At 45.1% G+C, this 22,578-nt stretch overlaps 1 protein-coding gene across 1 annotated transcript; it reads left to right on the forward strand.

Moving 5' to 3' along the window:
* Positions 1-509: 509 nt before the first annotated feature.
* Positions 510-15,702, forward strand: STC1 (stanniocalcin 1). Its single transcript, XM_074195310.1, has 4 exons — positions 510-631; positions 4,330-4,472; positions 7,117-7,328; positions 13,303-15,702. The coding sequence occupies exons 1-4, from the start codon at positions 514-516 to the stop codon at positions 13,571-13,573; spliced, it is 744 nt and encodes a 247-aa protein (XP_074051411.1). The 5' UTR covers positions 510-513; the 3' UTR covers positions 13,574-15,702.
* Positions 15,703-22,578: the final 6,876 nt, after the last annotated feature.

The raw sequence follows: 22,578 nt of genomic DNA on the forward strand, positions 1-22,578 counted from the left end.
CACACGCAGCGACACTCAGGCACCCACGCCCTCCCAGCCGCGGCCACACGAAATCTTGGCTTTAGGTCCCCAGATCTGTTGGAAAATCTTCCTCCCGAATGAGTCCGGGGCCGAGGCGCTTGAATGGATGTGTGGCCGCTCATTGGCTGACCGGCCCGGCTCCTGATTGGCTCTCGATCTCGACGAGTGATAAGAGCGGCTATAAATCCCTGGGTGCCTCTCGGGAGCCCCCAGTTTGTCCAAGCCAAAGGTGCCAGCGGTTGCAACCTCGGCAGCGCCCGGCCGGCCCTCGCAGCCGCCAGCCCCGCAGCGCCCGCCTCGACCTCCCGGTGGCCCGGTCCACGTCTTCTCTGGAGCCGGGGAGCCCAGGAGGAGAGGAGGAGGAGGAGGAGGAGGAGGAGAGGAGGAGGAGGAGAGGAGGAGGAGAGCCGGAGAGCAGGAGGCGGAGGAGGCGGAGGGGAGCGGGGCTAGGGGGGGAACCAAGCCGGCAAGTTAGCGGAAACTTCTCAGAGAATGCTCCACAACTCGGCCGTGCTGCTGGTGCTGGTGATCGGCGCCTCCGCGGCCGGTGAAGCGGAGCACAATGACTCGGTGAGCCCCAGGAAGCCCCGGGGGGCGGCTCAGAGCTCAGGTAAGGGCCTCAGGGGGGGCGCTGGGCAGCGGGCAGCGGGCAGCGGGAGCCTGGCACTGGCCACCCACCCATCCCACCCCCCACCCCCCGCTTGCCTTTGTTTGATGGATTTCTAGGCAACTGGAGAAGAAGCCGGGGCTGAGGGGGGCTCGTTGCGTAAGCCTCCCGCCGGGCTCGGATCGCCTGGGATCTGGCACGTATCCTGCTGGGAGGAGGGCTGGGGAGGGGGCGTGGGGAGCGTTTCCAGGCACGCTCTCGGCGCTTCGCAGGGACTGGCTCGGAAGGTGAGACCTGACCAGGCTGATGCAACCCAAGCCCCCTTTTACAAAAGAAACAAAAATCCATTTAGCATCCTCAGGCTGGCGGAGACCATTTGCTAAAATGAAAAAGATTAAAAAAATCCAAATCCCTGGAACCCTCAAGAGTGGTGGATCATAGAGAATGAATTGAAAGAAATTCCCTTCCCCAACCTTTGCATTGAAATCTTCGTGCATCACATGACTAAGAAAAACCCTCCAGGTTTTTTTTCCTTTTTTTTTCCCCAAACTGCAGCAGTTTCTCTTAAGAGAAAGGGCTCCCTAGTCCTGGCTTCCCAAGCAGTTCTTGGCCTTTGTCTCTAAAAGGGTAGGGGTCAGCAGGGACCCCTCTGACCCTCTGTTTTCTCTCCACACCCTTGTGTTCCCCTCTGGTACCCAAGCACCCTGGGGAATCCTCCATCCCCCCCGCTCCCCTTGCCAAAGATGGGAGCAGGACCAGTTCAAAGGGACTCCAAGCTTCTCATTTCATAGCTAAGGAAACTGAGGCTCCATGATGATGGGAAGTGACTAGCTCAAGGTCACATAGGGAGCAAGCATCAGAGCCGGGGCTTTTCCGACTTGCCCCCCTGAAAGACTGGCACGAAAGCCTAATCCTAGAATCAGATTTCCATGTAGAGTAGATAAAGCCTGAGAGTTCACCGTCTTCTATTGCAGCCTAGAAACTGAGATCTCGAAAGGAACTCAGTCTTGACCCCTTCCTTCCTTGGAGAGTGGTGAAAGGACTTGGTCAGGTTAACATTGGTCGCATTTGAACTCAGATCCCTTGGTGGCCGACTGGGATTTGAACCGGTGGCCCCAAGAAGATGGCGGCAGGTGTCAGATGGGTAGCTTCTCCCTAGAATTCGTCCGGTTTCCTCCTTCCTAGAGGACATTCAGTGATTTCTACACACACACCCCCCCTCCGCCCTCCCCCAGTCCAATGAAGAGTAGTAGGTCTCTGGGCAATGGTCCCATTTTCTTTTGTACTTTGGTTGCTATAGAAATTCAACGATTCCCTCCCAACTCCAGCCTGCCTAAGACAATAGCAGCCCTAATGCATATTAAAACTGCTGCAAGCAAAGTTATAATTTGAACCCGTGGAAATCTATAATTAGGGAAATGACTTGTAGCATCCCAGAGGCTGGGGAGGGGGAGGGGCGGGGAAGCCCAACTGAACCCGGGAAGCTTTTGATCTCTGGGGAGAATCCTGGGGAATGGAGGCTGCAGATAGCTTCTTGCTGAGCTGCTTGCCAGAACACCCCCCCCCCTTCCCCTCTGGAGGGGTGAAATTACTTTTATGGGAGATCTTATCCAGAATGCAAAAACCTTCCTGCAAGTTTTCAGCTTGCGGTTTTCTCCAAGTCTTGCACAACGGGGTCCTTGGACTCATTACTCCACACCTGTGTTTCTCCTAAATAAGACTCTTAATGTCTTCAGAGAGAGAGAGAGAGAGAGAGAGAGAGAGAGAGAGAGCATATGAATGAATGCATATATGTGTTGCTCTGAGCACGATGCTATAATGGGGGAACTAGGGAAAAATACTGGCTGGCTCTGTTCCCCCTCTTTGCCAATTCAAAGGTGAATGTGACTTGGGCAGCCCAAGAAGCTGAGGGGTTCACAGGTGGACATGTGGAATCATTTGCTACTCTTCTGTAATGAATTATGGAACCATGGATGCAGAGGTTGGAGGAAAGATAGATCAAGAATCAGAAAGCATCTAGGCAACTTTCCTCCTTTTAGAGATGGAAAAAAATGGGTCCAGAGACTGTAGGATTTGAATTCAGACCTTCAAACTCCAAATTCCGGTGTTCTTTTCACTTAACAAGAAGCTTTAGGGCCAGCTTCTTCCTGCTCCCATATAGCAGAGCCAGCCATGGAACTTCTCAGGTCCTGCGGGTAATTCTCTTAGAAATTACCTTCGAAGAAGAAATTCTCTTAGAGGTCCCAAGGAGTTTCTGATTGGCACTGATGAAAGAAGTTTTCCATCGGTGGAAAAATAGATTGGGATTGTTTGTAAAGAAGTGTGTTCTTGATTGAACTCTAGCCTCAAACTCCCCTTCCCCAACTTGCCTTATCCAGATGTGACATCTTGCTTTCAGAACTTATACCAATGTCTTAGAATGTGGGCTAAGCCCTAAAAGTAATGCCTTATAAGACTGAGAAAAGGGAAGCATTGTATTCATTTCCTATGTCACCTCATCTTCCTGAGGGTCCCTTTCTACTGATTTAGGGATCAGGTTCATGGCTTCTGGAATCCCTTCCAGCCTTGAATCTATGATTTGAAGACACTAGCAATGATTAGATAATAGCTACTCATATATCTGTAATAATTTGGCAAAGTGCTTCCCAATAGCAATATAAACTAAAAGTAGTATGCATCATATTACTACCTCATTTGCAGATGAAGAAACTGAGGTTCAGAGAGGTGTTATAAGTTACTTGTGGATTCCTAAAAGGATATATAGCACATGGGTCCTCTGATTTCTAATTTCAGGCTACTTTTTTTGAGGGGGGGCAAGAGGAATACATTGCCCCCCTCCCTCTGTAGAATCAAGCATGTGCTCCAGATGAAAAGGGTTTCTACTGGAATCAAAAGATCTGAATTCAGATCTTGAATATGGATCATATGATGTGTGACCTTGAACAAGGTCACCTCTTGGCTTTTCACTGGATCATAGATTTAGAGTAGGAAGGGTCCTTGGAGGTGAAGAAATGAATTGCCTAAAGTCATAGCTAGCAATATCTGAGACAAAATTGGAATTTAGTCTTTCTGACTCGCAAGTCCACTAAATTAGGTGATGTCTAAGGTTCCCTGTTGGTCAACATCTGAACTCATAATACTATTTTCTTTGATATTCAGAGACCCTTGCTTTTCATTCTTTGGATTTCCTTCTTCCCTCTTCCTCCTTGGGCCATTGTAGCAGTTGTCCCAGTATGGCAGAGTTGCTGGTTTCTGTTGGTTTCATTCTTAAAGGGAACCAAGGGCTAGAGCCCTGAGCCTGGAATCAGGAAGACCTGAGTTCAAGTGCAGCTTCAATCTAGAGTTCTGGGTCTAGAATCAGAGTTCAAATCCAGCCTCAGATGCTTCAGCTGTGTGACCCTGGGCAAGTCACTTAGCTTCTATCTGTCTCAGTTTCTTCATCTGTAAAATAAGAATTCTTATAACACTTACCTTACAGGATTATTTTAAGGATAAAATGAGCTAATATTTGGGGAAATATTTGGTTCAGTGACTGGCAAATAACAGATGCCTTAACATGATTATTCCTTTCCCCCTTCCTTTCAATATCGTGAACTTCTTATCCAGGAACACCTTCCTTAAGATGCCAGACTCCACCAACATGCTGTAGATGAAATCCCACCCCCACCCCCACTGATACACATTGTCTCTCCTCTTTTTAGCTGAAGTGGTCCGATGCCTCAACAGTGCTCTGCAGGTGGGCTGTGGGGCTTTTGCATGTCTGGAAAACTCTACTTGTGACACGGATGGAATGTATGACATCTGTAAATCTTTCCTGTATAGTGCTGCAAAATTTGATACTCAGGTAAGCCAGATTGTAGAGGAAGAGGCCCCTCATTCCAGGACTAACTGCTTCTTCTAAATCAAAGCAAATGGTTGAGTTTATGTTTGTCCTTCATTTTTGAAGTTCATAACATCAGGGAAGTGATGGCATGACAAGTATGTGAATCGGATTTGAGTGAGGGGGATGATGTACTAAGTCACCAGCCTCATTTTCTCCTTCAGAGCCATCTGGGTCCAGTGGCCAGATAGGAATCAGGATGACTAGAGATGACCCTGGATGCAAGGCAATCAGGGTTAAGTGACTTGCCCAAAGTCATACATCTAGTAAAGAGACACATGTCTTAGCTGAAGCAAATGGTTGAATAAGGAACAGAGACTGATTTCCTCTACCCCCTTCCCACACCCAACCCATTGTGAATAAAGGTTCCAATCTTCACACCACTGCTGGGTATCAGAAGGTCTTTGATGGGAGGGAGGGGAAGGTAGACTATGGAGGAGGAAAAAGAATTCAAAGTCTACTTCCCTCATTCTTTCTGAACTTTGGTTTCTTCATCTGTAAAACCGAAGGGGGGAGGGAGCAAACTTTGACCTCTCAGATGGATCCCTTTCAGTTCTCACTGTTGATCCTGAGATCCTGGTGGGTTAGAGGTGAGAGAGCAGAAAATTAACTTTCCTTCTTATTATGAGCCCATGAACCATTCCTTTCAAAATATCTTTCCTCCTGGGAATAAGTACTAGGAAGTGGGCAGTTTTCCTACTGGAAACAAAGCCAAGTGATGGGCTCAGGTGGTTCACTGATAGCCTTATGTTTGCACAATGCCCTACTCATGCCCAGAATCGTGGCTCTGGAGGGTGGCACTTGAATAGGATGAGGACTCTAGCCCATGGTGTGGTGACTGAGGGAGCAAGCCAAGAGCTAAACAAAGCAGTTTGGAAGCACTCGGTCTATGTGAGTGAGCACTGCTACTAAGTGCTGTGTATACAAATAGAAGCCATTGAGTCAGTCTCTCCCCCACCAAGAGTTTCATTCTGTTGGTGAAAGAAAACATATTAGAGAAAAGCCGGGAGGGGGCCAAAGTGTGGGGGGGGTGTTGTGGGGAAAAGGAGAATGGGGGCAGGGATAATAGGCAGTGAGGGTGGAGGCAGATGGCCAGGAAGGAGCAAGGAGGACTGATTTCGGGGAAGATAAGGCTCAAGCTCCCCTATAAGAGTCAGGGAGCCCATTCCTTAACTGTTCCCCAAGTATGGTCCTTTTCTCTTACAGTTTTCTTAGCCATTTACTGATATGATCTCATTTGAAGCTGGGAGGTAGGTGCTATGGTTACCACCACCATTTTGTTGATGAGGAACTCAAGGCCAATGGAGAGATCAAGTGACTTGGCCAATATCATACAGCTTAGCAAGTGGCAGAGGCAGGATTCTAGTGAAGATCTTGCAAGTTCAGCATTTAATCCATACTTGGCTTCCTTGGTCTTTCATAATGAGGCAGCTAGGTGGCACTATGGATAGATAGCTGGCCCTGAAGGAAGAGCCCATTTCAAAGTTTGCCCCAGAATGTTACAAGCTCTGTGATCCTGGGCACATCATCTGCCTGTTCTGTGCCTCTGTTTCCTTATCGTAAAATGGGACTACTCATAGCACTTCCCTCCCAAAGTGGTGGCGAAAATAAAATTAGATAAATTCTGTAGAGGGTTTTGCAAATCTTAAAGTTTTCTGTAAATGAATTTGTTGTTTCATCCTGTCTTGGTGACTCCATTTGGAGTTTTCTTGACAAAGAACCTGGAGCAGTTTTCCACTTCCTTTTCCAGCTCATTGTCCAGATGAGGAAACTGAGTCAAGCAAGGTTTGCCCAGGCTTACATAGCTTGAAGGCTGAGTCTCTAAGAGTGATGCATATTAAATGACTCTGGGGAACCTAGATTCTAATTCTTGCCTTCCTGCTAACCCTTTCTGTGGGCATGAGTCCCTTATTCTACCTGTCTGAGTCTCAGTTTTCTCATCAGTAAAATCCAGAGGTTGGACAAGGTCAATGATGTTCTAGCCTGGTCCACCACCTGGGGACACATCATGCTTCCTCTGGATTGTTGCCATGGCGACCCACATGTTCTCTCCACCTCACTAATCCATCCTTGACCCAGCTACCAAAGCAAAGCTCTTCTTGCTTCCCTCCTTTTCAAGAAGACTCAAGCTCTCCCTTATTGCTTAAGCCTAAGCCCTTCCCAATGTGGCTCTTCCCTTACAGATTTCTCATCACTCTTTCTTATAGCCTCTGAAGTCCAATCAAATTCCTTTTTCTTCACATAACCCAAGTCACATCTCCCACCTCCATGACTTTGCCCCATCTCCTCACCTCTCTCTTCTGGGATTCCCATCTTCCTTCATGGCTCAACTCAAGAGCCAAGCTTCCCACATGAGGTTCTTCCTTGATTTCCATCTCCACCATTTGTTAGCATCCTCTAAATTTTCTTTGAATGTACTTTTTAATTATTTGCTGTTATCTCTGTTGTAGCTCTCTATTAGGGGCCATTTTTTTTTTCTTTTCCTCCTATCTCCATGTCTTCGATGTTTCACACAGTGCCTCGCAAACAGAGGGTACTGATTAAATTCTTGTGAAATGGAATGGCCCCAACCTCTGCTGAATCTTTCCTTTTCTCATGGTCCTTTCAGGGAAAGGCCTTCGTCAAAGAAAGTCTGAAGTGTATCGCCAATGGTGTGACCTCCAAGGTCTTTCTGGCCATTCGAAGATGTTCCACGTTCCAGAGGATGATTTCCGAGGTACAAGAGGAATGTTACCACAAACTGGATATGTGCGGTGTAGCCAAGAGGAATCCTGAAGCCATGACTGAAGTAGTCCAGCTGCCCAGTCACTATTCCAACAGGTACCTCATTAGTCCTTGAGTCAAAGGTGGGAAGGGGGGAAAAGGGACAAGAGATACACCATGGGAAACATCTTGGACCCAACTTCTGCTCTGAGGTCTACAGAAAAAAAGAGTCATATGCTCCAGACTCTTTCACTACATGGGTAGGAGAAATCATTCAAGATTTACCAAGCTATCTAAATGTAAAGTTAGTCTCAATTTTCAAAGTACATGTAGGGAGGATTGTAGATTTCTGCCTGGGAGTGAATGAGAATTCATCCTGTTCTACCCTCTCATTTTTCAAAGAAGAAAAAAGCTATCTAGATGAGCAAAACCACTGAGAAAGTGGAGCAGTAGACAGAATGTTCAAATCCAGTTGTAGACACTGGCTAGTGGTGTGACCTTGGTGAGTCATTTAACCACACTCTGCCTCAGTTTCCTCACCTGTAAAATAGGGGTAACAATAATCCCTGCCCCCTGGAGTAGTTGGGAGGACCAAATGAGATGTAAAGTAGTTAATATAGTGGCAAATATATAGCAAGCTCTATACATTAACCATTATTCTTGTTGTTGCCGTAATATATATTAGCTCCTCAGTCCAAACCAGTCTTTTCACTGTGCCAACCCAATGCCATCCTTTAACAATGAACAAACCCTGGGGCGGCTAGGTGGCACAGTGGATAGAGCAATAGAGCACTGGCCCTGGAGTCAAGAGGACCTGAGTTCAAATCCTGCCCCATACACTTAATAATGACCTAGCTGTAAAAACAAACGAAAAAAAGACAAAACAATGAACAAACCCTGATCAAGGATCAGGCACAGAAGCTACAGAAGCAAAAATGAAACCCTTCCTGACCCCGGTGAGCTTACAGTCTAAGCCTGAGGGCCAGAATTATGGTAAGCAATGAGGATGCAGAGATGACAATGGGGCAATTCCTACCCTTGGTGAGCTTAGAGTCTAATACTGGGGCCAACCATTATCGTAGGCACTGAGGATATGGAGACAGTGAGGGGGAAATGAAGCAAATTTGAGTTATAGGCTCAGTTGGCCTTGCCTAGCTTCTCTTCTCATCCATGCAATGGCCTCTGGGTTCTAGCTCAAAACAAGAACTGAGTCCCAGATTCAGCATCTACTCACTGGGGGACCCAGGAAAGTTGCTTCACCTCTCTGAGCAAATTAGAATTAGATCCTTGGGGAGAGGAAGTCATTTCCAATCCGTGATACTTTGATTATCTCCACTTTAAAAAATGACCTTTAGTGGAGAGAAATGATTTATCCAGAATGGAGAATTGAGTCAAGGACTACTGGTTCAAAACTCAGCTTTTGATCTTTATGGTAATGATAACATGCATTTATTTATAACAGTTTCATTTTTGCCAAAACTTTGTCAATTATCTCATTGAAATTTCACAATAACTCTAGGAGATAAGGACAATCATTTTTCACACTTCACAAATAAGGAAACTGAGGTTCAGAGAGGTTCCTTGACATATCCAAAGTCAGAAAGCTAGTAATTCTTGGAGGAAGGATTTGAACCCCAGTCTTCCTCCCTCTAAATGAAACACACCACCTTCTTCACTCTACCAGGTAAAAGTATCTTGTCCAGTCATGAGAATTCTACCTTGAATCTCATTCCTCTGTCTCTGTCTCTGTCTCTGTCTCTGTCTCTGTCTCTGTCTCTGTCTGTCTATCTGTCTCTCTCTCTCTGACTCCTCTCCCCCCTTCTGTCTCTATCTGCCTCTCTGTTGCTGTCTCTCTCTCTCTCTCTCTGCCTGTCTCTCTCTCTCTCTCTTTCTCTCTCTCTCTCTCTCCCCATACACACACACTCTTGTCTTATTACTTCTTGCTAATTGCTGTCTTCCCTTGTTTTTTGCTAACTGTTTGATCATAAATCTAGAATCTCAGAGGACTCCAGTAGTCATTGAGTCCACCCTTTTTCATTTTACAGACAAGGAAACTGAGGCCAAGAGAGATTAAGTCCCTTACCCAAGGTTACAGGGTGAGATCAAGCCAGTCAGAGATGGATTTGAACTCAGCCCTCATGACAGGCCCTGCAAAGCCAGAGTTGGCATGTGAAGATCCTCATTTTCAAAGCAACCTTTTCCCAGTGCTTTTGTTGGAGCTGGCTAATTTTATGACTGTTTAGAAGGGCAGAGTTTTCCGGTTCCTTGCCGGGCTGCCCTTCGCTAGCTGAGATCTCGGCTCCCCTGAAACATCCTGCTTTCCCAGCCCGATCTCAGCACAGACACACACAGAGCTTGTGCCAATTGGCAAGGAGGCATAAGAGGAAGTAGTTAGCGGTCCATTCCACTTTCCTGTGACTTATCTGAACTAAGGTGGGGGAGGAGAGGCAAAGACCCCTGCCAGTCAGCCCTGCCCGGGAAGAAGGGTCAGAGAGGGGAAACACGTCCCTGGAGAAACTGTGGGAGGGGGAGGGCAGGTGCCCACCCCTTCTGGCCTAGCTTAGCCAGAGGTAGCTTTTGGCCACTGGGGGGTACCCGAATGAGGCCATCACGGGAGTCTGAGGGTCAGTGAGCTCTACACCCCCCGACCAGAGCAGTGTGTGTCACCGATGACGCTTCCCACCTCTCTGGTGCATGGACAGGGAACAGGAAACAGGAGAATAATATTGATCGAGGGAAACAAAGGGCTATTTATAAATTTTCACACACTGAGTTCCTAAGCCGCATGGACTCCGGGGCCGAGAGGAGCCCGAGCCTGGACTCAGATCGAAAATTGTGTTCTCGTGAGAAAGTTGGGACCGGCTCTTTACCAAGCCTGGGGAAACTGACCCCTTCAGGGTGGATTTGTCAGAGGAAGGAGAGAGAACTAGAGCCGGCTCCTCCTCCACAGGGAGGACTCTTGGCTTCCAAGGCCCTTAGCCAGGGTGCAGTGGTGAGTGCTGGGTTTTGAAGCAGGAGGAACTGAATTTGAACACTGCCTTACACCCCAGCCATGGGGGCCCTGGGCAAGTCACTCTTCCCTGCCTCACTTTCTTCATCTGTAAAATGGAAACCATGATAGCACCCACTCCCTTGCAGAATTGTTGTGTCTCAAATGAGATTGGAGCATAGGGTCTAGCACATTCTTGGTGGTGGTAGTGGTGTTGTTATGGGGTGCAGGTTGAATGATAACGATCCTGCTACTAGCTTGCTGTGTGATTTTAGACAAGTAATCTCCCTCTTTGAACTCCAGTTTACCTTACCAGCAAAATGCAGGGGCTGGACCAGGGCTCCTCCAAACAATGACCTTCTGAAGTTTAAGGTCCTTAGGTTGCTTAGTAGATACTTCCTTATGGTGTCCAAAAGGTATCCAAAGTCCTCATCTTCCCAGTGACCTACTGATGGCAACAAACCATCTATTTTTGTTGACCAGGAAATCCCAAGAGGCAAAAAAAAAAAACAAAAAACCTCAAGGCCCTGGTAGAGAAAGGACAAGCTGACAATGAAATATGGGCTCTGCTTGGGGCTCCTCTGACTAGCTGCCCAGACAAAGGGAAGACTCTGCTGAGCCCCATGTCCCTGTCCAGCCCTGCTCCTTCCCTCAAGGCATCCTGATAGAACTTCTCCATTCACAGTTGTTCAGGTATCATCTTTCCCTTTAGACTGGGAGTTCCATAGGGCAGGGCCCAGGTTTTCCTTTCTTTGTATTTTAGTGGTTAGCACAGTTCTTTGGTAGTTAGTTTAACAAATACTTCCTCACTTAACTTGACCCCTGCCATGGGGTCAATGCTGGTTACCTCTTTGGTCTTTCTTTAGTCTTGGGAACTACTCAACTTGTCTTATCTGGGACAGACACATGGCTTATCCTGTGTTAGGTCACCTTTCAAGATGGGTCCTGAGGTCATCTAGTGCAACCGCTTCATCTTACAGGTGAAGAAAATGGATCCAGGGAGGTCATGACTTGGCTGAGGTTACTTCAATCACAGATGTCAGTATAAAATTTGAATTCAGATCCACTTGGTCTATAACATTGTTAGGGTTACACAAAGGGGATGTGCTGGCAAGGGTCTTCATTGAGTAGATGTCCCAGTAGAGAAGCAGTATGGTTTGGCAGACAGGGTCCTGGGTTTGGAGTTAAGAAGACCTGAGCACACCATTTTGCCCTGTGACCTTGGGTAAGTCCCAGAACTTGACAAAGGTAACTGGACCCTTTAATACCCAGGCTCAAACGTGGGGACCTAAACTGACTTCCCTACAGATCTACCCTCAAGACAGAAGGGTGAGCTGCTTTAGAGGGGACTCTTCTGCAGCAGCATTCCCTGTCCATTCTGACTCATCTTCCCTCAAGGATGGGAACAAATGTCAGGAGTCTAGGATCTTGACAACATCCAATATATCAGATGAGGTTGGGCAGGTATGTAGATCTCTGCATGAACCAGTAAAGGATTAACTGGCTGATACTTCTTCTCCCCTTCAGGTCAAAGGTTTTGGAGCAGGATAGTCAATTAATGGTCCAGTTTTCTCAATGTATAGATAAGGAAACTGAGGCTAGGAGGGTGTCTATCTTGGAATGTTAGAACTCTAATTGGAAGAACCTGGGGGTCATCTGGTCCAATCCAAACTGGCTCTAGTTCTCTCTCTCCTTCCTCTGACAAACCCACCCTGAAGGAGTCAGTTTCCCCCAGGCTTGGTAAAAAGCCAGTCCCAACTTTCTCACGAGAACAAAATTTTTGATCTGAGTCCAGGCTTGGGCTCCTCTCGGCCCTGAGGCTCATGTCACGGAATGTGAGAAAGAATCTTCAAGTCAAGGATGTCAGAACTAGAAGTAACCCTATAGTTCATTTAGGCTACCTCTCTCCATTCTATAGTAGAGAAAACTAAGACTCCAAAAAGTTATTAGCAGGAGAAATCATTCTAATAGTTGATATCTATGCATTGCCTTAAGACTTCAAAGCACTTTGCGTAAGTCATCTTATGATCCCCAAAACCTTTTAATCCCCATTTGCAGAAGAAAAAACAGAGTCTGAGACTGGTCAAGTGACTTGCCCAAGCTCATACAGATAGTAAGAGCCAAGATGCAATCTGACGTCTTCCATTGCTAAATTGAGTGTTTACACTGCACCTATTCTTAGCTCCTGTGATTTCTAATCCTACAGGGAGGATATGCCCCAATTAAAAAAAAGTCAATTGTGATCTCTCCTTGACATTGGAGAAGAAAGGATACTCAGATTATCTGGGGTAACCTAGCTCCAACTCCCCTCCCACAATAATCATCTCAACTCTGTCCAAGAGCAGAAAGATCATCCCCTAAGCTCCACTTACCATACAACCTTGAATGAACCACTCTTCTTTTGTTGTTGCTTTTTGCAAGGCAATGGAGTTAAGTGACTTGCCCAAGGTTAAACAGCTAGGTAATTATTAAGCGTCTGAGGCCGGATTTGAACTCAGGTCCTCCTGACTCCAGGAGGTGCTCTGTTCGCTGATGTTCTATCCATTGTGCCACCTAGGTGCCCCAAATGGACAATTCTTGAGGGGTCTTGAGAAGCTAACCCCCTGCCCTATGCAGAGAGTTAAAAATAAGCAACTTTTTATCTTATTCAGAGATTCCCTTCTCCCTCCATCCCCAGCCCCAGGACCTTACACAGAAAGAACACTGACCTTAGGAAGTCTAGTGCCTTAGCCTTGAGTTTATTGCTGTGTGACCTTGGGCAAGTCACTGTCCCCATCTAGTCTCCAGTGGGCTAGATGTCATCTTTTCCATTTGAAAATGCCAACTCCACCTCTCCTAGAAGGCTGAACAACCCTAGAGATTGTAGAGGAGACCAGAAAGGGATGGATTCCATCTGAAAAGAGTCACCTTCCAAATGGGAAAGCAGAAGTAACTCAATGGCGAGAGATTTAGAGCCAGGATGACCTGGGTTCGGATCCCACCTCATATCTCTGTGACCTTGGGCATCACCCTTTGTCCACTCATCCACGACCCTCATATTGACAGGATCTTATGCATCCCTTGACAGTCTCAGCTATGACACTTGCCTTCTTCTCTCCCCAGGTACTACAACAGGCTTGTTAGTAGCCTTTTGGAGTGTGATGATGAGACAGTCAGCACCATCAAAGACAGTCTGATGGAGAAGATCGGCCCCAACATGGCCAGCCTCTTCCACCTATTGCAGACGGACCACTGTGCCCAAACACAACCTCGAGCTGACTTCAATCGGAGACGAGTCACGGAGCCTCAGAAGCTAAAAATCTTCTTCAGGAACCTCCGAGGTGAGGGTTCTGCTGCCTCCCACATCAAACGCACATCGGCAGAGAGTGCATAACCGAGGCAGGGGCCTTCAGACCCCTATTGACAGAGTTTCTTTGTATGAGAGATAATGTGCCCATCTTGAGTGTACTGTGCCTGTTTTAATTTTCTAATTATTTTTTATTTCAAAGTAGTTCCTCTCACCTGTCCACCTTCCCCCCTCCCCCCCCAACCCTATCACTGATAGAAACTGCATGGAACTAGGCTTCTGTATCCTGTGTCCTGTCATTGCAAAGGCAATGTCCCCAAGAACTGAACCAATGTGACCCTACTTCCCCAGTGGAAACCACCCTTGTCCATGCCCTTCCCCAAACAGCCCTCCGACCCCATCCATTCAAGCGGTCCCTGAACCATCAGGGTTTTGAATAGTTACCCTTCAGGAGTTAGCTGCTAGGGATCCACAGGAGGCTCGGCTGCACCTCTTGACCACACTGAGAGATGTCCAATGGAGTTCGTGTTATGAATCTGTGCTGGCCATGGACGAATATGAATGCTCTGCTTTCAATCTGTGGGTCCCTGGTGAGCTAGCAGTGCGTGATCTCGATCCCTCCAACGTCTCATTTCCTTTTCTATTTGGGGCTCCCGTGTCCATGTGCCCGAGCCCCGATCTGCGGCCTGTCACCTTGTGCATTTCGATAGAGAATCAAACTCCTATCTCCATGTACTGTAACTGCTCAGAGCTTTAAAAGTCTCTTTTACAATTGTCTTAAAAATTAGTCTATCTTAAGGTCTAACTGTGGAATGTAAAGAGCTGAGGACTTACATACTGTAAATAAATGCCAGAGAAGGCTGCTTAGAATGAGCAGCAGATAATACTAACTTTACTGCCTAGAGATTTAGCCTCATGACGTAGCTTTGTTTTTCTCTTTCTGGGAAGAGTCACTTCTCTCATGACTAGAAGTCCATATACATGCTCTTGTGGCCTTTTATGCATCTTTAAATAGAATGAAGGGGGTAGATGCATTTTCCCTCGAGATCGTGGGCCTCTCTTAAATGGGTCAGGGAAACCAACAGGTATTTCTGATGAAGCCCAGCTGAGGAGTTGACCTCTGGGTCGACCACCTCAAAATCTGAAGCTACTTGACTTGGTCGAAATCTGGTTGGGAAGCAGCTCTGTAACACACAGGATAAAGAGGGGTTCTCAGAGAGGTGTTTCCTGTGTCTCAGGAATTGTATATTCTTGGCAGGCCACCACCCGCCCCCTGGCAGAAGGATGGTGAGGGCAGGAGACAAGTAGCTTCACCATTCCCTCTTTTGAAGGGCAAGGAGCTGAGATGGGCCATCCAGCCTCAATAGAAATCTCCAACATTTTATGTTGTCTAGTCTTTATCATGTCACTGATCAGTTGGCAGAGAGGGCATTGAAGTTTGGCTGGGAGAAGAAGATAGAGACAGAGACATAAAACAATCCCCCCCAATGCCCATCCCACCTCAGAGCTGGTGGCTTCATCAATTGTCTCACAAGGCCTCAGTATCATGAGAAACTTTTTGATATCCATCCAGAAGTTTCTCAAGGTCACCGTTCTTGATTTTGGCAATCCCTCCCAGGTAATGCCACCCATTGGACATCAGGCCTTGCTTAGATAGAAATATTGGTGCTTCATTCTCCCTGAAACAAATGCAGGAGGTGACTCCCTCCTGTAGATTCCCAGAGAGAGAGAGAGAAGGGACTAGGGCAGAGTCGGTCTCTGGCTAAAGAGGAAGCAATACAACCAACCTTACCACAAAGCCTTTAAACTAATCACTTGCTGCCAAGGTACCCAAAGCAGCGGGGTGAATGTTGCTGCCCCCCTTCTCCCCCCAAGCCTGCCCCCACCCATGAGGCCCATGCTCTGGGCGCTCAGCAGTGAGCTGAGCCTATTGGCCCAAAGGGTCACCTCCCAGCTCTCCACTCCCAAAGAAATGGGCATCATGTCATTTTGTTGGGCATTGGGTGAACCACAGCCTGGGTTTCCCTTTATCAGGTAGGGTAGATGACTTCTCTAAATAAGAAAAGCTAATGACTTATGTGTCTGTAACCACACTAGCTATTCCACTGAGCTAGGATCCCAATGGGATTTCAGCTAAATTACAGGGGAATGTCTTACATCAGTCATGGGAATTCTTTCTTTTTGCTGTTGGTTCCTTCACACCCTTCTAAAGCATATATATATATATATACATATATTATATATGTGTGTATATTTGTACATATACATATGTGTACATATATAATTTATGTATTTATGGAAAGAAGCGATTCTTACTTGTCAATTTTCTTTCTTTTTTTTGCTTCTCCCCTCCCTTCCCACTCTTCCTCCCTGTCTCCTCCATACCTACTGTTCCAATGTTTTTGTCTTGCATTCCCTGCCCAGAGTGATTTGGGGGCAGATCTCAACCTGTCTGCATGGTTCTTCTCTTGTGATCTGGTTGCACTTTAGAAAATTTTGTGCCATTATATTTGCATTAATGTATTTATAATTTAAATGATATTTAGGGGGTTGGGGCTGATTACTGGAATAAACAGTGAGCATATCTGGCATATGTCATTATTTATTGTTGAATTACATTTTAAGCTCCATGTGCATATAAAGGTTATTAAACATATCATGGTAATGAGAGATGCAAGTTATTTTCTTTGCTTATTTTTATAATTAAAAGATACCATAGCATAATATGAAGTGGATTCCTTCTGAGACAAAAAAAATAAAGTGTTACGTTTTAATTTTGTCCTCTTTGGTGTCTTTCATTGCTTTTCTTGAGATTTTTAGGTGGAATGACATTGTGCAGGTGAGGAGGATCCTTTACTTCATCCCGTAGGCAATTAGGGAGTCAGCTTTGGAGACTTAAAGTGAGGGTCTCTCGCAAACCTTCTTCCTGGGGTTCCTTAGTTTTCCAGAGAGAAACCCTAGGGTGTTGGAAGATCTTTCCTCCAGTGAAGTTAGACTTTGGGGGAAATTACTTAAGGATTTCTTCTTCCTTTCTCTTCATCTCTTTCTTCATTCCCCTAAACCTCAGTTTCTCTTTCTGTACAATAAGAGATCAAAGATAGATGACCCATCAGTTCTAATATGTTCTAATATGAGCCATGATTCCCTCTTCAAATTAGATTTCAGTCTACACAATTTTCTGGTCCATCCGTGCCAGAGGATTTTTAACAAATAATACAAGGGTTGCCACCTATAGGCAAAAAATATATTACATCTATCTGAGTCAATTAAAATTTCTCTTTCCCCCGTTTTCCCACAAACAATTCATCAGCTTAGTAATGATCGTTAGGGGAAACCTTACCCATCAACATGGGCATCTGATTATAAGTAAAATCTCTCCTTTTCTGTAAAAGTAAAGTTTTGTGCTACCAGTTCTAATCGAAGGTCCTATGACCAAATTAATTCTGTGAATAAAAGATGGACGACTCATTTTATGATCTAGTCCAACCTCCATCTGAAGCAATGGTCTTGGAATTAGGATGTGTTTTTGTTGAGTAGTTTTGGTCATGTCCGACCCTCTGTCAGATTTTCTTGGTAGAGACACTGGAATGGTTTGCCATTTGCTTCTCTAGCTCATATTACAGATGAGGAAACTGAGGCAAATAGGATTACATGACTTACCCAAGGTTTATAAGTGTCTGAGGCCATGTTTGAACTCTAGAAGTTGAGTCTTCCTGGCTCCAGGTCCAGCATTGAATCACTCCCATTTTAAAGATGGGGAAACATAGGCAGTTAGAGGGAAAGTGACTTGCCCATCACACTGTATAGGTCTGAGGCAAGATTCGAACTTAGATGATCCTGACTCTAGGACCAGCACTCTCCCCTGAGTTATCTTGCTGCCTCAGCTATAGCTAGATGACCTAGACTACCCCTCTATCTGCCTACATTTCTTCATGTATGAAGATAGTAAAATAAACATATGTTGGGCAATACACGTTAAGGACTACTATCTGCTTGGAGTGGGTATACAATGAAAATAAAAACAAAGACAACCCCTGCTCTCAAGGAGCTTACAAAAAACATTGGGGAAGACAACGCACAAAAGAAAGTTAAAATTCTGGGGAGAAGGTAAAGAGGAGGGGGTGGTACCTCAAACTGGGGCCTTTTGGAGAAGTCCAAAAGCATCTTGTAAATCTTAAAGTGACTAATATTATTATCAATTTATTATTGAGAAACTTGGGATTGGAATCAGGAAGACCTGAGTTCAAATCCAGTCTCAGACACTTACTAACAATGTGACCCTGAGCAAATCACTTCACCCTGTTTGCCTCAATTTCCTCATCTGTAAAATGAGTTGGAAAAAGAAATGGCAATGGACTCCAGGGTCTTCATCAAGAAAACCTCAAATGGAGTCCCAGAGTCAAACTTGACTCTAAAATGACTAAGCAATGTTACTCTTACTCTCATTATTAGTATCCCTTTTCTACAATATCATCAATAATTGATCACCCTGCCATCGATAGAATTCCAGTCAACTCACTACCTCTCCAGGTAGTCTCCCCCTTTCAAAGACCTTAATCAATGATAAGTTCTTTCTTATATCTGAGTGTGTAACTTCCCCCCTTGGTCCTAATTCTGCCATCCAGGATGGAGTAAAACGAAACTGATCCCTCTTCTTATAAGCAGCAGTTTGTCTATGCTCAATGTCCATTATGTCTCCCTAAACCTTGATAAACCAGCCATGCTCAGTTTCTTCCATCTTCTTAGAGCAAAGGCTCCATTTTCTTTGCCCTCTTGCTTGTGCTCCTCCCTCATCAATGCCCTCCCTAATTGGCTGTCCAGAATTGACTTCTATATTCAAGAGGAGAATCTGATGAGGTTAGGACATCATGGGACCAGTGTCTCCTTTTTCCTGAAAGTGAAGTCTCTCTTAATGCAGTCCAAGATCCCACCAACTTTGGGGGCTGACAAAGAACCCTTGCTATTGGCTCATACTCAAGTACACAATTCACGAAAATCCCCAGATTTTCATCAAAGTTGCTGCTGTCCAGATGAGTCTTAACTGGCCTCAGCCTGGGCTAGTAGAAATTCCAGTCATGGTAGGATCCTCTGACAGGTCCACCGATCAATGCTTGCTACACCCTAGTTAACTTAAGGGTCATTTAGTCTAATCCCCTTGTTTTGCAGATGAGAAAAACTGGAACCTAGGAAGTCTGAAGGGTAATTTACATAGATTTTAGCCAAATATTTGGGAAAATCTCATGTTCTTCCTGGAAAAAAATGGAGAACGTGGGCTAGTTGAGTGGATTCTGGGAATGGGTTAACTTAACAAATCCCAGCAGTAGGGATGAACATTAAGAGTGCTTAATCGTTCAATGTTTATTTGGAATTTTAGGGATTTGGGGATTTTAGAGGAACGCCCCAGGGATCTGTTCTTTGCCCAATGCTACTTAACATACTTATCAATGACTTGGATGATCTGCTGATCAAGTTAGCAAATGACACAAAACTAATGGATGGAAAAGTCTAGAAGACCCAAAAAGATCTCAACAGTGGATAGAATTAAATGAGATAAATGTAATAGGGGCAATGTAAAGTCTTAGACATGGGTTCAATCAAGCAATTTCATAAATATAAGCTGAGAGAGCATTTTGTGGTTCACGGCAGCTCAAGCAGAGACACATTAAGAGATGAGTCAAGTCAAGGAGAAGCTAAACCATTTTGTTTACTTCCCTGGTAAATGATGACTTGTTGATCATTATTATTATTATTATTATTATGAACAGCAGCATCAATCTTTTCTATAATATTCCCAATAATTGATCATCTTTGGTATCATGTTTGGTTCTGAACATCACATTTGAGGAGGAATAACGACAAACTAAATCTATGGTCTTATGAATTTTCCCCTGTACATTCAGTCAACTGGCAAGGTTTCTTGGAGCAGTAGCTCCACTGTAGCACAATGAGATTTGAGTCAAAAAAACCCGAGTTCAAATCCAGCCTCAGACACTTAAGAGCTGTGACCCCACTTTAACCACTATGTAGGGGGGCTGAAAATAGCACCTATTTCCCATGGTTGAAATAAGAATCAAATGAGAAAATATCATAAGGCATTTTGCAAACTTTGCAACAAGGTCATACAATTACTAGCTGTTATTATTATTATTATCATTAGTCCTGCCTAGTTACCGTACTATACTGGAACACATCATTGAAGAAAAAGGCAATTTTTCTGAGAAATCTGCTGTGCCGTTTAGCTGTGGTCTACGATCCTTGTGAAGAAAAGCAAAACTAATGAGCCCATTGGCAAAAGGCCTGGGAAACAACTTAGTTCTATGGAGCACAATGGCTCCCCCACCTCACCTTCCCCCAAGCTGATCCCTTCCACCTCTTTGAACTATGGCATTATAACCATTATAGTCTGAAATGCCATCCAAAGGCATGTCTATGGTGGCCTTTGTATTTCCAGGAATGGGGATGGATTTGCACTGAGTCATCCACACTTTCTTCTCCTACCCACTTGGGACTCAGTAATGGAAATCTAGATATTTAACAAAAGGTTTATCATCCATGGAGCCAAGACAATGTAATGAGCCCTCTATGGTCAGACTTTCTCTGGCTTTTCATAAGCATGCTATTCAAACCAGTTGAAATAGGCCCTCATAGGACCTTCCTGGTCCTAGAGAGGCTTCCTCTAGGGGACTCCTGAGGTTTTTCTCTGAGTTTCTTTTCAGATAAGCTTCAAATAAACTCAGAGAATGAAGGAACCTGATTATGGACTCAGGAAGGCAACTAAATGTTTCAATGCATAGAAGGAAGACTGGATAAAAATCACACCCCTGAGTTACTGACTTGCTGTTTTACTTGAGGCAAATCTTTAATCTTTGTCTGCCTCAGTTTCTCCATTGATAAAATGGAATTAATAATAGCATCTACCTCCCAGGGTTGGTGTGAGGATCAAATAAGATGACATTTGAAAAGTGCTTTTCAAACTTTAAAACATTATATAAGGGTTAGTTATCATCATTATTCTCATTCTGGCCCATGCCTGATAGAAATCCAGTCTTACCTCAACAAAATGGTCCCCCAGTTTTTGCTTGAAGACTTCTAGTGGGGAAGGCTTCTACCTTCTAATATAAGGGAATCTCCTGGAGGGCAAGAGATGGTTTGTCCTTCTCTTTGTACAGCTAACATTTAATACTATCTTTGGGGCATGAAGAGTACCTTTGAAAATGTTTACTTGATGGATCAAGCACCTGTCTCTTATTCTTTTGGAGATTAATTCTAACTCATAAAAATGGAACACTAGAGAGGATGGAAACTTAAGGCTATCAAGTTCAATCCCCACATTTTACAGATGAGGAAACTGAGGCTCAGAAAATTTCAGTGAGTTTTATATAACTAGTAAGTGTTAAGGAAGGATTTGAACCCAAGTCTTTCTCATTAGGTGATGCAATGGATAGAACATTGACCTGGAATCAAATTCAAATGTAGTCTCCAGTAAGTACTAGTTCTGTGACCTCAGGTAAGTCACTTCTGTTTGCCTCAATTTCCTCATCTGAAAATGAACTGGAGAAGGAAATGGCAAACCACTCCAGTATTTTTGCCAAGAGAATCCCAAATGGGGTCACAGAGAGTCAGACAATGACTAAACAACAGCAGTCACAATTCTCATGCTAAGTCCCTCACCATACTATGGAATGTCAACTTAACACAAGTTTAAATCTAGCTCCCATTGTTTCTAACTCAGCCCTTTGGGTTAAAGTAGAATAAATCTGATTTCCATTCTGCATGACGGCCCTTCAAACATTTGAAGACCATTATCATGTTGCCTCCCATTTTTCCCTTGCCAGGCTAAACATCCTCAGCTCCTTTAAGGGATGCTAGATGATCCTTCCCCATCTTTGATGCTTCATCCTTCTGGAGCTCTACCCCACCCCCATCCCATCCCTATCTCCATGAGTTAGAATCCCCAGGACTTTTAGGACCATAGGAAGTTAGAATCAAAGGGAACCTTTAGAATCTTCTAAACTTATTTTAGGGAAATAATAATAATAATGATGATTATTCTTCATTCTCGAAGAATACCATGACATCAGGAAAGTGATGCCGTGATAAGCAACATGAACTGGATTTGAATGAAGGGTGCTGTACTAAGTCCCCAGTCTCACTTTCTCCTCCAGCATCATCTGGGTCCAATGGCCAGATATGGATCAGAATGACTGGAGATGGCCCCAGATTCAAGGCAATCAGGGTTAAGTGACTTGCCCAGGGTCATACAGTAAGTGTCTGAGGATGGATTTGAACTCTCATCCTCCAGACTCCAAGACCAGTCTTCCATCACTGCACCAACTGCCCTAGAGGAAAATACTCACTCATTCAGGGAAATGAAGGTTTCCTTTGTCTTTCCATCTATTCTATAGCATTTATCCCAGGACTACAAAGTAGGAACTCAGTAAGGGTTGATTGGATTTATTAGATAAGGGAGCTGAAATTCAGAGAAGTATGTGCTAAGCAATGCAGATATGTGATAAGCACAAATGACCCTTGCCCTCAAGGAGCTCACAGATTAATGGGGAAGTAGCATGGACAAACAAGAGATGGGTCATGGGAATAGGTGGCCATTTCCAAGGGAAGACCCTAGTAGTGGGAGTCATGGGGAAAATCTTGGTGCACAAAACTCCAATTGGAGCTGTCTGGAGGAAAACATCAGAGTCAGGGTTCACCTCCAAGTGTCTTGCCTCCTGCTCTCCAAATTCTGGCTGCTCTGCCCTCCTGCCTTCATCTCTTCCAGCCTTTCCACACCCAGCATGGAAGTGCCAACTGAGAAATGGAATTAGCCCCAGGGCCCCTCTCAGGGAAGTCTTCTGCCAGCTGCCATCCCCAGAACTACTAATCACTTCCAGTTTTGCTGTAACACACCTTTGAGGCAAGAGGAGAGCTCCAGAGACACAACGTACTTAGGTCTGTGAGTCAGTTTGTCCCCGATTCCACATTAACCCATTCAGGGGTCTCTTCTCCTTTCCCAAGCTGGGTGACCTCTTTCATTAAGCCCTTGGTTCCAGGGAAACCAGCACTGGTAACCTCTTCCTCACTCTGCAGCCCAGCCT

This window comes from Macrotis lagotis, chromosome 1, assembly GCF_037893015.1.
Source record: "Macrotis lagotis isolate mMagLag1 chromosome 1, bilby.v1.9.chrom.fasta, whole genome shotgun sequence".
NCBI lineage: Eukaryota > Metazoa > Chordata > Mammalia > Peramelemorphia > Peramelidae > Macrotis > Macrotis lagotis.